The 15,318-nt window shown below is 48.1% G+C and overlaps 1 protein-coding gene across 2 annotated transcripts; it reads left to right on the top strand.

The window, feature by feature from the left end:
- Positions 1-1,007: 1,007 nt before the first annotated feature.
- On the top strand, positions 1,008-14,472 carry KLF15 (KLF transcription factor 15). Of its 2 annotated transcripts, none has more exons than XM_059856552.1 (3): positions 1,008-1,157; positions 5,456-6,563; positions 12,404-14,472. In XM_059856552.1, the coding sequence occupies exons 2-3, from the start codon at positions 5,521-5,523 to the stop codon at positions 12,570-12,572; spliced, it is 1,212 nt and encodes a 403-aa protein (XP_059712535.1). In that variant the 5' UTR covers positions 1,008-1,157; positions 5,456-5,520; the 3' UTR covers positions 12,573-14,472. The 2 variants fall into 2 exon arrangements, with proteins under 2 accessions (XP_059712535.1, XP_059712537.1); XM_059856554.1 differs by lacking the exon at positions 1,008-1,157 and adding an exon at positions 1,219-1,368.
- The last annotated feature ends 846 nt before the right edge of the window (positions 14,473-15,318 follow it).

The following is a 15,318-nucleotide window of genomic DNA, read 5'->3' as shown; positions in this document are numbered from 1 at the left end:
AAAATGAGAATAATACTTCATTTTCCCTGCAGGACAGCGAGGCCTGCTGTGGGGAGAAGGAAGGGTGTGCTGTCCCATGTGCCCTCAAAAAAGGGTGCAGTCCTGTTGTTATAGGACTGCATTCTGATATCTCAGGCTGCATCTTCCCAGGAAATCTGAAAAAAGGAAAAACTGCATTTGGAAAACCACAGATTGAGCAGCAAAACTGACTGCTGCTGCAGCTGGCCCCACTGTGAGCTTCCTCTGCAGGAGCTGAACATAGATCCTGATCCATACCAAGTATTGCAGAACTACAGTGTGTTTGTGTGTATATAAATATACATAAATTATTACGTGTGTTTGTATGAAGAGCTAGTGATGTCTGCAGTAACAATAGGATGTGTGTGTGGGACAGACATCTGGCATGCTGGAAATCCCCCCATCAAGCTTTGTCAGGCAGGAAAGGGGCAGGGGTGCAGGTGTGGGGCAGGAGAGAGGGCATGGGGCTCCTCACACCTCCCCAGGGACTGGCTTATCTCCAGGAGATGTCCAGAAGCTTGCACACTTACAGACTCTCACAGTGCTTCGGGTTGGAAGGGCCACTAACAGGCCACCTAGCCCAACACCCTGCAAGGAGCAGTGACGTTTTCAACCCGATCAAATTGCTCAGAGCCCTGTCCAACCTGACCTGGAACGTTTCCAGGGATGGGGCATCAACCGGCTCTCCGAGCAACCTGTTCTATGTTTCATCACCCTCGCGGTAAAACACTCTTCCCCACACGGACTCCCAAGGCACCCCAGTTTCAGCTCGGCCCCGGTCCCCGGTCCCGCGGCGGCCGGCCCCTCCGAGCGCTCCGGGCTCCAGCCTGCCCGCGGCACCGCCCCGGGGCCGAGCGCGGCTCCCATTGAGGCCGCTGCCGGGCCGGCCCCCGCCGCCAAGGGGCCAATGGGGGCGGCGGACGCGGTCGAGCCTCTCCCCGGCCTCCCCCGCCGCGGCCGGGCGCCCGTCATGTGAGGGGGATATAGTACTACGGGAGCGGGGCCGCGCTCCGCAGCCGCGCACCCGCCTCCCGGGGGAGCTGCGCCCGCCTCCCGCCGCTCCGCGCTCCCGGCCGCTCCTGCCTTCCTCCGCGGGCTGCTGCTCCGGGCTTGCTTGGCTTCACTCCTGCGGTTTTTTTGTGCGTGTGTGGCTTTTTAAATTTTTCTTTGATTTTTTAAAAAATTATTATTTCTATAGTTATTTTTTTCCTTTTTTTTTTTTTTTTTTTTTTTTTGTGGCTTGGTTGTGTTGTTTGGGTTTTTTCACCCCCCTCGTTTTCGTTGTTGTTGTTGTTGCGTTCTTCTGGTCGTCCGTGCCTTTGCTGCCCCCCGGCTCGCAGAGGAGTTCAGGTAAGGGTTGCTGGGGCGCAGCCCGGGGCTGTGCCCCTGCTGCCGAGGGGGCAGATGGAATTCCATCCCGCCGGGGCAGCGGCCAGGGCTGGGGGCTGTTTTCGGGCTGCAGCGGTGCCGTGCCATGGAGTGACAGGCGGCCGGGGGGGGTTTATTCCCGATCATCGCGACCACGCTGCGGGGGGAGAGAGGGAACTCAGGCCCCCAAAGCCTCCTGAAAAGGGATGGGAGGAAAAAACAATACATAAATAATTTTTTTAAAACCCTCTACAAACGGAACAAACAAACAAACCACGATTAAAAAAAACCAAACAAACAAAACCCCAAACAAACGTGTTTTGCAGCCAGGGAAGCCTGGCTGTGCTCGTGCTGGAGGGAGAATTCCGTGTGTGTCCCGCACCCCTTTCCCTGCCCAGCGGCCGGTGCCCCGCGTTATTTCGGGGTGCAGAGGCAGCGGGGTGCGCTCCGCCGGGGCCACTGCCTGTGCCCGCTGCAGGTGAAGTGCTTCCTCCTGTGGAAGCCGAAGTTTGGGGCTGGAGCGGGATAGTTTTCAGAGAAGAGAGCTTTGGGAATGTTTCTGCAGCTTCCCAGGAGCAACGGGTTTGGAAAAAACAAACCTGAACGCCCCACTGTGTTCGGGGAGCAGCACAGCCACCTTGCGGAAGAGATGAGAGCAAATGGGTTACTCCTGGCTCACGGGTTCTTTCAATTATTTTTTTATTATTATTTTTCTCTCCCTTTGCATTTCTCTTTTAATTTCTTAGAAGCTCTGGGCCTGCTTCATTGCCTTGTTTATGACTCTGTCTGTGGAGCAGAAGTCAGCCTGAACAGATTTAGAACAAGAGAAAACCCTGAAGAGATTAGTCTTAAACTAGAAAAAGCTGTGGCAGTAAATGTGGGAAATGACTGTCAGCGTCTCATATATGCTGTGTGATCAGTTGTGCCGGGCTGACTGTCCAGAAATGACAGGCTGGGAAATACATCCCCGTGTTTCAGCAAGTTCCCAGCACTTTACATTTTAATGTTGCTCTGCGTCAAAATATGTCTTCTCTGATTTGCTTTTTGTCATTATCTTTATTTTAGCTGGCGATTAGATGGTCAGGTTTTAAACAGAACAACATGTTTTTGGCAGGAAGGACATCATAACAACCCAGTGAACTCTTAAAAAAAAAAGTTGGAGACGGTGGTGCTGCTGAACAGCTGCTGTATTTCACTCCAGAAGTGGCTGTTTCCAGTGGCTCAGGCACTGCAGTCCCACGATAGGTGCTTACATTTCTAACGTGTTTTCAGCGTTCCTAGAGATGAAAGTGTGTTATGGAAACAGCATCATTAGTTTTCATAGCCTTCACAGCCCCGGCTTTTTTTGGTTTTGTTTTCTAATCTTCTGGTTTTGGCTGTGTCTTCAGGCAAAGTAAGGATAAAAGTCTTTTTGTTGTTAGCCCGGCCTTTAGGAAAAAAATATAGCCAGGGACCGATCCTGCATTCCAGGCATTCTCCAAAATCTTCTTGGCTGTTCTGCAAGTTTTGAGAGCTCACAGAAAGCAGAACTGGCCCGTAATGTGCCTAGATCTATTTGGCTCGGACAGTCCTCTCTTAAAGAGCCTCTGGTTACATCGAGTGACATTGTTCCTTGTCAAAAGAGATGGGAAACAAGCCTGCTGGCTGTTTTCTGCTGAGGTAACCAGCCCAGCCCACAGCAAATGCTAGGGGTTCATTATTGGTTTTTTTTTTCCCCCCCTCGTTTAAGTCCTTATTCAAATTGCAGTTTAGTTCTATTCCTAGGGAAATATATGGATATTTTGATATGTGGCTTCCCAGTTCTTGCAAGCATTTAAAGAAACCTTGAACATTTTAATTTTATTTTTTTTTTTAAGAGAAGTTCACCAACTGCTTTTGGTGCACACAGAGCATGCCAGCTTTTTTTAGAAAAGCACATGTTGCAGTCCAGATTTCCCTCACAGCCCCATTCTTCAGAAATTTAAGCTAGAATAATACAGACATTGAAGGAAGAATCAGAAACCATCTGAGGGGAAGTCTTCCTTTCTGCCCTGTGCTTCTCAAGGCAGTCATCAGTTTTTGGTGCAAGATAGAAACAATCAGCTTGGGTGAATTCTTACCAGATGCCAATACTAATTTGTCAGAAGCAGATGGTGCTTTCTGTTTCAAAACTGGAATAGCTCAGCTATGAGACTTCTGCTGGGGGAACTTTCCAGCAATATAGAGAATAAAAAAAAAAGTGTGTTAGAAATAGTTCAGTTCTTCTGACTCTTTGCTTTTACTATAAGACATGATTGTAGGCTAAGGTCACAAAACAGAGCCACTAACCTCTGTTTGAACTTCCTTGTGTTCAGCACGTGTAGGTATTTCATTATTGGTTCAGAGGCACAGCTGACTGACAGGACGCACAGACCAGGAAAATGTGCAATCTTACTTTTAGTCTTTATTTCAACCTGTCCCTGTTTCCTCCATGTGTCTATGGAGGAAGAAGCCATATCTTTAAGAAATGTGGCTTCCCCTCTCTCTTCCTGGGAAATATTAATAGATGTTGCCAACAGGACAGAGCTCTTTAAGGGTGTTGTGTAAAATACCTCGCTCTGTGTTCACTGCAGCACTGAGCACACAAACATTTTTGATTTTTCTCCAGAGAAGGAAAGACAGGGCAAATTTTGGAGATGAGGAAGCAGAGATGCTCTGCAACAGCAGTAACAGCCATCCCCTCCGCTGCACAAAACTGGGAGCTATTGACTATTCATGGCAAAGCGTCCAGAGCGCAGCGGCAGAGCCTGTGGAAAATGACAGCGTGTAACAAGATTGACTGGCATTTCCTTCACGCTGGGTCACATGCCTCCTAATTCACACACACACACCAGCTCATAGGCTGATCAAATGACTGCTATCTCTGCACTCCACATACCTTCCACAGAAAGAGTTGTTTTATTATGCACATGTACAGCTCTGTTTTCAATCAGTCACCTTGAGCAAGTGACTGAGGGCCAGTGTTGGCTCCCTCCCGAGCTCTCTGCCTTTGCTCTCTAAAGGGCACAGTCTCCATCCGTAAGCAATTTTTGTTTTTCCCTCGGGGAGATGAGGAATAAAAACATACGTAGATGTCCCTCCTGCCTCCCCCTCCCCAGTGGCCTTTCTAGGAAGTTTGCTTGTCCTAGCTGGTGAAGCGCAGAACCGCGGCTGTCAGCGGGCACCGGGGTGGGCTGCGCTGGCCAGGGCGGGGTTTGCTCTTGCGGGTTTGTAGCGGGATTAGGGCTCACGGAACCCGGGATTTGCGGGATGCTGCCCCGCCGGGGGCCGTGCAGCCCTCCCGGTGCAGCAGCTGGCTCGGGGCTCAGCTCAGCCCCTGCCCCGGCGAGAGAGGAGCGCGGAGCGGAGCGGTGAAAGCAGCCACCAGCTGGCTGGCAGGGCATGGCAATTAGCTCGGTGCCAGCCTTATTAAGGACAGTGCAGGTGATGATGACGTTGGCACACTGATTCATTACATCTGGAGGGGAAAATCCACCTAGTAAATGCTGAAGCACAGTAAATATTTTTGGCTCCTGCCAGATTGATCCTTTCATTATGCTGAACAGTCTATATTTGTAGAACTGAGGAAGTTAAAAATAAGGTTGGTGGAAAGCTACAAGATAGGGAAAGGATTTTGCATTTTATGGTCACCAGCAATAAACTTTTTTTATTTGTTTCTTTTTGGTGGTAAAAATTTCAACACTTTATTTTTTCTTTCCCATTCCCTTCTTTGGCTCTGGATTTCACTGCTAGGTGAAAGCTTGTTATTTATTTTCTCTTGCTGGTAGTATTCTATAAGGGAGCTGTAAATCTGGAGCACACGCACGGTTGGGAAATGATTTCTGACAGCATTCTTTTGCAAATATGTGGTGCAATCCTGCAAAACGCTTCAGCCCTGACAGTCCTCAGGGGGTGGTGCAGACGTATCAAAGCTTGTAACAGCCTGTGTACCCAGGGAGGCTGGATGCTCTGGACTTTCCTGTGGGCTAGAGGGCTTAACGAGTTTCAGTTCATGGAGATAAATGATTAAACTGACTTCTGACTGTTGCTATTTTGTTTTTCCTGCACTTAGGCTCTCACCTGAACTTTGGCTGCCTGGTATATGCTGTTGGGATATCCTTAAGAGATCATCCAGGAATGGTGGATCACTTGCTGCCTACTGATGAATCCTTTTCATCCACAAGATCTTCTCTTGGATACTTTGGGGACATGACAGCTGGCGTGAGGTCCTACCAAATGCTGCCCTCTCCCCTGTCAGAAGATGACAGTGACTCGTCCAGCTTTTGTTCTTGTTCCAGCCCTGACTCCCAGGTCCTCAGCTCCAGCTATGGAAGCACATCCAGTGCAGAAAGTCAGGACAGTATCTTAGACTATTTATTGTCCCAGGCATCTTTGGGGAACACCACTGCATCATGGTGGGACAAAAGGAGACTTCAGCCAATAGTGAAAGAGGAGTACTTTAGGATGCCTGAATTTCCCGTGGATATGGAAGACTCAGGACCATTTCAGCCCACGCTTGAGGAAATTGAGGAATTTTTGGAGGAGAACATGGACTTGGAGCTCAAAGAAAGACCTAAAAGCGAGACCAAGGACTTGAGAGCTTGCAGCCAGGTTTCTGTTGCTTCGCTGCAGCAAAAAGACCACATGCTACCCAGTACTAGTTTAAAAGAGAGTAAAAATGAGCAGTTGACTAGCTCAACAGAAGGTGGCCAAGCTTCAAATGGAGGAATGACCCTGGAGAATGGAATACCGGTTATGCTCCAAATTCAGCCTGTGCAGATCAAACAGGAGTCCAACACGAGCCCCACTTCCCAAGGACCAGCACAGGAGAACATAAAAATTGCACAACTCCTTGTCAACATCCAAGGACAGACATTTGCCCTTGTGCCTCAGATAGTTCAGTCGTCCAATTTGAACTTGTCCTCTAAATTTGTCCGCATTGCTCCCGTCCCCATCGCCGCCAAGCCAATTGGGCCAGGGGGCATGATCCAGGGGCAGACGGGAATCATCATGGGTCAGAAATTTCAAAAGAACCCTGCAGCTGAACTCATTAAAATGCATAAATGTTCTTTTCCTGGTTGCACCAAGATGTACACGAAAAGCAGCCATTTGAAAGCCCACCTGAGGAGGCACACGGGAGAAAAGCCCTTTGCGTGCACGTGGCCAGGCTGTGGATGGAGGTCAGTATTGGGGTCCAGCTCTGTCCAGTCCCCCTTCCCCTTCTTGCTCACTTGACCTAACTTGCTGAGCAAGTAGGTTTGTACTCAGATTTATAAACTGTTTCTATTGCCAGAACTTGTTTGGTTGGTTTGACAATGAAGACCTTTTTTCTTCCTGTTAGGTAACACAAGGGTTCTGATAAATTAAATAGCACAGCATCACCTGCTGGCACCAGCAGTTTTAGGGTCTTAAAAACAAAAAAAGTAGTCCATCATAACTTGTGTTTCATTCTAGAGGGTCAGTTGAAGCTTGTTACCACGGGTCAGACCTGGTGTTTGCATTGGTGGGGTTGCAGCACACCAGCCCCAGCAGACCCCTGGCTGGCACCAGCTGAGGCTGAGAGAACTGAATGGTTTAGGGCAGAATTGCTGTGCACAGCCCTGTGTGGGACTGAATGTGGCCAGTGAAGGGCTGTGATAAGCAAGTATGGTTAAAAGCAGTATTCTGTGCACTTTCATAGAAAATGCACTCCATCCCACTCCTTCTTAAAATGCTGGCAGTGACACTCTGGCATACTCTGGGTTTTATTCTCTGTCTTGATTCAGAAAAATGCGTGGGTGCCACTCAAAGTTGCAAAAAAGCTGTCAGATGTAACAACATAACCAGAAGGCTGAGGTGGAGTTAAGCAGCGCTTGAATGAAAGATTGCAGGTTTGATTGAGAAAATGTTTGGCAGAGGGATTTTTAAAATATTCTATTTTATTTTTAATATGAATTGAAAAATTTAGTCTTTTTAAAAAATATCAGCTTTTTATTTTAAGGAAGCTTTGACAGGTGCCTTCCTCCCTCTTTCCACTTAGCTGTATAACTGGCTTGCCTGCTGGCAAGTGCTAATGTACAGCACCACAAATGATGATGGGAGAAAATATAATCTTAACTGCCTTGTGTTAAATTAAATTGAATTTCTTTCAAATAATATGCTGCAGAGCTTCAGTGAGCAATGTCTAATGAGAAAATGGGTTGTGATCATGGGCAACAGATGAGGTAAAAAGTAACAGGAGAATGTTGTGTAAAAATGCAAGTATGTGAGACACGCAGCAGTTAGAGGTGGCTGGGTTGGTTTGAGGGAAAAGGTCACAGTGGAGCTGAACCCTCTCTTCTCCAGCTGGGCCAGTCTGAAGTTTGTTTCTCAGAAGGGCTGAGGAGATCAGATTATGGTGGCTCTACAAACTGGTGGTGATTTGTTTCCTTTGGTCCTGGTGGCACCTCTCATGGGCTGTTTGCTGCTCAGGGTACTCTCTCACCAAAGCTGCATTTTCCAGCTGATTGGTCCCAGAAACTGTGAGCTGGTTGCTCCCAACCTGCAGGACAGGCACTTGCTGCTTTTCATTTGGTTGCCAGAGTACACGTGCACAGGCAGCAGATGTGCCTGTGGGTGTCATGCTGGCTTTCCTTGCATGTGAGCACAGCTCTCCTTTTTGTGACAAACGCGTGTGGCACGTGAGGGTTTGTCTGATCCACACTGAGATTTGTCCCAAGGCTCCCAGGGACTTTTGTCCCATCCAGGATCAGGAGCCTGAAGCATTGCCTGTGGATGACCTTCTCCAACTCTGTCTTATCACAAAGCTGGTGTTCCTCGAGATAGAAAACCAAGGGGAACATTTAGGAAAAATAGTAAGTGATAAAGGTTGATTAAATTTACAACAGGTGCCTCTCTTCTCAAAATGTTGTGGTGAATGATTTGCTTCATTGGCTGGTGGTCCCACAACCTGGAGCACCCTGAACTTTCAGCCACCACAGCTTTTTAAAGATGAGCCCAACAGGAAGGAGAAATTAATCATAATGAAGAACATGTGTCTTGTCCACAAGCAGCTGCTGCAAAGGGCTTTTCAAACTCTTGTGCTGTTTGTCTTGTTGAATTTCACAGCCTGGGCTGCAATCTCAGTCCCTAAACCCCCCAAACTTTGGAAGGGCTCTGCTGCAAGAGGAGAAGTTTATAGCCAGCAGGAGAGGCTGTGTTTGGGGAGCTGCCTCCTGTGCTCACAGCAATCCTTAGCACCAGCCTGAGATTGCTGCACATCCCCTGTGTGCTGCTCCACATCAAAGGCCAGATCCAACTGAGCATTGAATTACTCAGTCCCCTTTCATCAATAAACCATGTTTACCTTTTCAGAAGTTCAGTGAGAGCTGTGACTTAAGTCTCACATGACTTAAGTCCACTGCATCTGGCCACTCTGTTTGCTCCCAGGTCTACATAATCTCGAATGAATTTAAGCACTAAAACATTGCTGGACTCTGCTTTTCCCCTTTTCCCCTGCATTCTTGTGCTTGTGTATTTATTTTTTCACTGAAGACACTTAAGAGCTGATCTCACTGGAGATAGTAATTTCAAAACCAAAACAAAGTGTTGCCTAGCACAAAGTGCCTGAGCTCAGTGGGAGGGTTAAAGGTTCCTCAGCTCTCTGTGCACAACGTTTTAAATTCACCAGGGTTGGAGTGTGCACCCAGCAAACCCTTTTGCTAAGCCCTAGGATGTCTGGAGACCCCTGTCACCTCCCTGATGGAGGCTGAACCCAGCTTGCTTGTGCCCTGCCTAGGCACAGGGCAAGGGCTGTTTTTGGCAGTCTGCAGAGTGGTGCTCGCTGGCAGTGGCCAGTGACCCGTTGTGCTCCCTGGACGGGTCAGGGCACTGATCTGTGTCCTGCCACCTTCTGCCTTTGGCACCCCAGCCTCTGGTTAGCACTGCTCAGGCCAAAGAGCTGAGCTGCAGCATGGGCTGGGCCCAGCAGCTGGGTTATGGCACAGAGCAGGAGAAGCTCCTGCTTCCCCTCTCTGGCACAGCACTGTGCCAAGCTGCAGCTGCTGCAAGGCTGGGGGATGAGGCAATGGCCTTTAAATGCCCCACTGCATCTTCTGGCTGGTGACAGCCTGGGCCACAAGCTGTGCCTGGCTTGGCAGGGAGGGTTTAAAGGCTTGTTACACACGTGGCCAGGAGTGTGCTTGGGCCTGAGTGGCCATGGGCAGCACCACACGTGGGGCAGGGCGGGCATCTTGCATGGGCTTTTCTTGCTGCTGCTGTGCAGGGGGATGAGAGGTGCACAGGAGCTGTGCTGGTTCCTTGTAGGACAGCTCTGGGGATGGGCAGGAGGAATCTGTGTAGGGCTTCCCCTCCACTGCGGAGGAGAGGTACGGCCTGAGTTGGCCTCAATGGCTGGGCCATGGCAGGGACCAGGAGGACCAGGCTAAAGCGCCTGACCTTTCTTGCCCCATGAGCCACACAGGAATGTCCCCATGTGTCTGGGAGACACAGGACACATCCTACACATCAGGGAGCTCTAGGACTTTTCTTCAAGGGAGATGTAGTTCCAGTCCCTTGGGGTCCTGCCAGATAGAAGGATGAAGAAGGATCTTTTAGTTGCTGTGGGATTTCCCTGATCCCTTCACTTTTCTTTTGAAGGAGGAATCCTTCTGGAAATGGCAGTGACAGAATAGTGAGGTATTCCTTGGGGCTTCCTTTTCCTTTTTTTTTCTCCTTTTGAATTTTGCATTCCACAGTGGATTATTTTCACTTTCTTTGGGTTGATCTCAGCGCCAGAGTGTGTTGCAGATATTTCACTGCAGAGCCAGACCGCCAGATCCTCCCAGCTTCCTCGTCCTAACCTTTGCGTTGTTTTTTTGTAAACACACAGACAGCTTGAGGTTTATTTCTGTGGGCTCTGTAAGTTGATCTTTCCGTCACTGCTGGGGAACAGTGTTGCAACATTCCTGCCTCTTCAGCTAAGGACATGGTTATGAGGCAGAGTGTATTTTTATCGGATGAACTCATCCAAGCTCATTCCTGACACGCGCCTCTTTCTCCCCCACCGTCCGTGCAATTCCCCTCAAAATGCACTTGTGAGGCTCTTGTGCAGGATTAGCCAAGTGCTACTGCACTTCTGTTCCAGATGGTGACCTTAATGGCCAAGGACATAGGACAAGGCAACCCAGCCACATCTGGTTTTACTTCTTTGAAGTCTGTATACAAAAGGATGGCTTTTTGCAAAAGTGGTTCTCCTCTTTTCCCTGGATGTGGCACAGCTCTGTTCCTTGTCCAACACTCAGTCTGCACAGGCAGCATCCTACACTCTCCAGGCCCACTCACCCATAGCCCTACAAGAGCATCCCTGCAGGGATCTGGCACTGGGACTAGCTCACTGCTAAGGACTTGGGAGAAATCCCTGAACCTGCTGCTCCTGGGTCCAGACTGTTTTTGGGAAACTACGGCTGAAAGGACCAGGGGTGTTAGAGAAAGCAAACATGCAAGTAAAAGGCGTGAAGAGAAACTTCTGTCATAGCCTTTATGAAGAAGAGTCACCCCAGGTGGACAGTTCCATAACAGCTGCCTCTTCATCATGGAGAATTTGACTCTTTTGCCATGAGGATACCAGAGCAAGAAAAGGAAGAAAAGCAAGTGAATAGGTGAAAGAATCTCCCCTAGAAATGGCCCTGGGACAGATGCCCACACCATACCTTACCCGTGGTGAGTGCCTGGATCAGTTTTCCAGAGGCTGAGTGCTCTCTGGGAAGCATGACCAGACTGAAGAGCTGCAGCAACTAAGGAAACCATTACCAGCTTTCCCAGTGCCTATGACCTGGTCCTCAACTGTTGGCAGGAGATCAGAGCTAATTAAAACCTTTATGTGGAAACTTACTTTTCTTGCATGAGGGATTTATTCATGGGAGCCCAGCAGTCCTGTTTTCTCCCTTTCATAAAAATAGCGTATTTGCTCTGTTGGTGATGTGATATTTTGCTCCAGAAGGGCACATTTTTCTACATGTTCTTTCCCTGATTTGTTCAGCTAGTGCCCATGACTTCACTTATTTATTGTAAATAAACAGCTGATACCATTTCTTTCAAGCTCTCTTTCTGTGCTGCTCTTTGTTACTGCTCTGGCAACAAAACACTTAATTGCCCTTTGTCAGGCAGCAAATTTTTTGTACCCATCTGGACAGGGCTGTTTTAGTGTGACATTGTTAATTAACCCTCTGTCTCCTAGTCATGTCCAAAGTGGAAATAGAGCCAGCCCTGCTCTTAAGGCTGAAGGATTAGCTCATTTGGGTTCAATAAAGCCTGTGGGATTTAATGGTGGCTATTTGGGGATTTTTCTGTGGAGATGGAAGGTGGAAAATATCTAAAATTCAAAAGATTATGGAATACAGTTTTGGTAATTAAAGGCTCATTCTTCATTTAATTTACCCATGCTAACTATGCAAATAACTGTGCAAATGGCCATTGGGGCCCACCTGAATTTCAGCTGTTGGGATGCTGAGCATCTCTGGTGCTGTTAATGACTCCTTATTTAGCCCACAAGAGCACACACGGAAGCCAGTTCTAATGTCATTTTGTTTCTAGGTAGCTCTGGCTGGATTTATCTGGAATCCCTCTCAAACTGGGTGCAGTTAGGGGGTGTGCTCGTGCCAGTGTGAGCTTGAAACAAACCTCACCTGCAGGACAGTGGTGATTGTCTCTGCTTGAGGAGTCTGTGCTTAGATTTTCAGGAGGGAGATGGTGGGGGTGGCTTTGGAGGGGTCTGCAGGGGGATGGAGAGCAGTGCTGTTTTTGTCAAGCTGTACCCATGCCATGGGGTCCAGAGCAAGGCTGGTACCAATGCTGCCTCCATGCAGTGATGGAATCACATGCAGTGATGGAATCACACAGCTACCAGCCCTGAGTCCAAGAGGTAGGGCTGCCCAGCCCTGCTGCGTGTCCCTTTCACCTCCTGGAGTCTCCCAGTGGCCTGGGGGGACTGTTTTTAACTCGCTGTGAGACGCTTAGCACAATAAACCCCCATTTGTCTGAAAAGGCCTCTCCTCTCTTGCAGGTTCTCCAGGTCAGATGAGCTGTCCCGGCACCGGCGCTCCCACTCGGGGGTGAAGCCCTACCAGTGTCCAGTCTGTGAGAAGAAGTTTGCTCGAAGTGACCACTTGTCCAAGCACGTCAAGGTGCACCGGTTCCCACGCAGCAGCCGCTCCGTGCGCTCCGTGAACTGACGGCTCCTGCCCTCCCTTCCCGCCAGCCGTCCCCAGCAGCCCACCACAGCACTTTGCTCACCATGTTCCTAGTGATAATTTATTTGTCTCCACAGAACAGTCAATGCTGTTACTTGATACCACCGTGTTTGAGTGCCCCTTGTCCTTCAAAGATGATTTGAGAATGAAGCTCTTTTTGGGTCAGGGGAGCGGGGCGCTTCTTCCTTTTGGTTTTTTTTTTTTTTTTTCTTTCAAGGATATTATTTTCCTTCTATCTGTCTCTCCTTTGCTGCTGCTTCTTTTGGAAATTACAGTGTTTTATTTTTAGCTGTTTTCTGCTGCACAGGAAAATGTAAAAGTTGCTTGCTGCTAGTTAATTATAGCCCTGGCATTCCTGAGGGCTTTGCTCATGTACAGGCCACTCATTGTGAGTTTTTATTAAGCTGCTCTATTTGTCCAATTTGGAAACAGCAAATTCCTTTTGAAATGAAAACAACTCCTTTGTTTTTGGGTTGCCTGAGCCAAGGATTTGTAGGGGCTGGCCATCGGAGGAGGAACAGTGGGAGTTGGGGATAGGGGGAGACAGGGCTTGGAGAGCACTGGAATGTGCCTCCATGCATCTCTGATTTTCCCAGCTCACATTTACCTTTCCCTTGGCTAGGGCTATATATAAATATTTAATACATATTCATTCATACATACATACATACATACATACATACATATATATATATATATATATATATATATATATATATATTTAAGCAAAGACACATCCCAAGCAATCCCAAGCAAATCCAGAAGCTCAGGCTGGATGGAATGGCTTGGAGTGAAGCCTCTGGAACTGTGTGTGTCCTTCTGTCCTGTGCTGCCAAGAGGTGCAAGGATGCCCAGGTTCCAAAGGACATTGCTTTCCTTTGAGGCCAGTTTGCAGCATCCACTGCCTTTAGCAGAAGAGCTGTTGTCTGCCCACAAGGCAGCACAAAGGAGTTTGTGAGAGCCTCTGAGCTCTGTTCTGTCTCTGCTCCTGACCTCTTGTGTGACCTGGGGGGAGAAAGCAGAGCTCCAGCCCTGGGGGTTCCTGGTGAGCACTGGGCATCCCCACATCCACAGAGAGTCAGGGCCTGGCTGGTTGGAGCTCAGTCTCTGTTTGCTGGCAGGGTCTGCAGGATGTGCCCGTGCCCGGGGAGGGTGGGAGGAACCACGAGCTGGTGGGACAGTGCTGCGAGCCCGAGGTCCAGGGGTGATCCTCAGTGCTAATCCTCTCCCTCCCGACAGCCATGTCAGAGCTCCATGCAGCTGGGGTGGGCGAATGGGTGAGAACAGCAGCCAAAAGAAACAAATTTGTGTGATAGCTGGCTAAGAAGGGAATTTAAGCAAATAATCAGATGGTAGCAGGCAAGTGATTTTATTTGTGTTTCTTCTTGTTTTGTTTTTCCTTTTGAACTCTGGCGATTGTAAGAAGCTTTAGAAGAAAATAGGATTCAGTAATTAGAAATGATTTTATAATGGATGTTGCATTTCCTTTCCATTCGCAGACGGCATCTGTTTGTCTTTTCTGTTGGCAAAATGGGAAGTAGGAAAGCGTGATCCTAGAGCTAGGCAGAGCAGGAGCCCATGCTGTGTGAGAACAGCAGGTCTGGCTAAAGTGAATGCATTCCTTTTGTCCTCTAGAAATTAATATAAATGAACTATCATCTATTGACTGGTTTATATCACATCCTATGAATGTATGTAAATAAAACTGTACATAGATGCATATCTATATAAAATATCTTTTAATAACGTATCAAATTTGTGTAAATTGGAAACAAAAATACCTATAAAGCCAGTGTACATAAGTTACAATTCTGTATATTTTCTTTTGTTCTTCATAAAAATATATTTACTTTGACAATAAAATGAAAATGGAAATTTTAAATCCCTCCTTGAAATTATTATTAATTAATTTCCTTTATAGCCAGCTCTGTAATCAGGACACTTGAAAATTTGATTCCCCTGGACATAACTTTTCAGGTGCTGTGTAACAGGGGGATGATGGATCAGTCCTGAAGTTATCTTCAGTTTTTCTCATCTCAGAAAGTTCTTGGGAGGCGTGCGATGTCTCAGCTGTCTCTCTTCACTGGAGCCCTCATGCCTTGCTTGGCAGCCACGCTGGGACACAAACGCCTTCCATGGCTCCTGACTGCTGTGGATCAGGTCTGCAGATGCAGTAAAACGGTGGTTAATAAAGTAGAGCAAGCAGGTTTTGAAGGAATTCCAGCTTTAGTGATTAGTGTGGAGGAGGAAGGGCTCCAAGGTCTGCTTCAGACTGTGACGGTGACGCACCGTGTGACCCAAGCCAAAGGACTCGATTGCCTGTTCTGAGGTTCCCTTCCTTGTAAAAGGGGGATAATAACACATGGCAATGATACTGTGGGACCTAATTTGCCTTTGTGTGATCCTTGGATGGAAGGAGCAAGCAATGAGACCAGTAGTCACAGGACTAGATTGCTAAAGAAAGGCCCAGCATGATGGTCTTGGTGCCAGGGCACCTCAGTTGGCTCTTCTGCAAATCCCACGCCTGAAAGAGCGATGTGAAGGAGCTGTGCTAGGAAGAATTGCCTCAGGCCTGAGGAGAAGACGTCCTGTTCTGCAAAAGCCATTGCTTCCATTTGTAACAACAGGGGCATGAACACCATGCTCTTGTCACCTGCAAGCTGGGACATGTCTTGCATTTGGCTTCTGCTTGCTTTGGCCTCCACTGGAAGAAGAAACCAGCACGATG

This window comes from Haemorhous mexicanus, chromosome 11, assembly GCF_027477595.1.
Source record: "Haemorhous mexicanus isolate bHaeMex1 chromosome 11, bHaeMex1.pri, whole genome shotgun sequence".
NCBI classification, from domain to species: Eukaryota; Metazoa; Chordata; class Aves; order Passeriformes; family Fringillidae; genus Haemorhous; species Haemorhous mexicanus.
The sequence above is the reverse complement of the archived record's forward strand: the minus strand, read 5'-3'. Positions and strand labels throughout refer to the sequence as shown.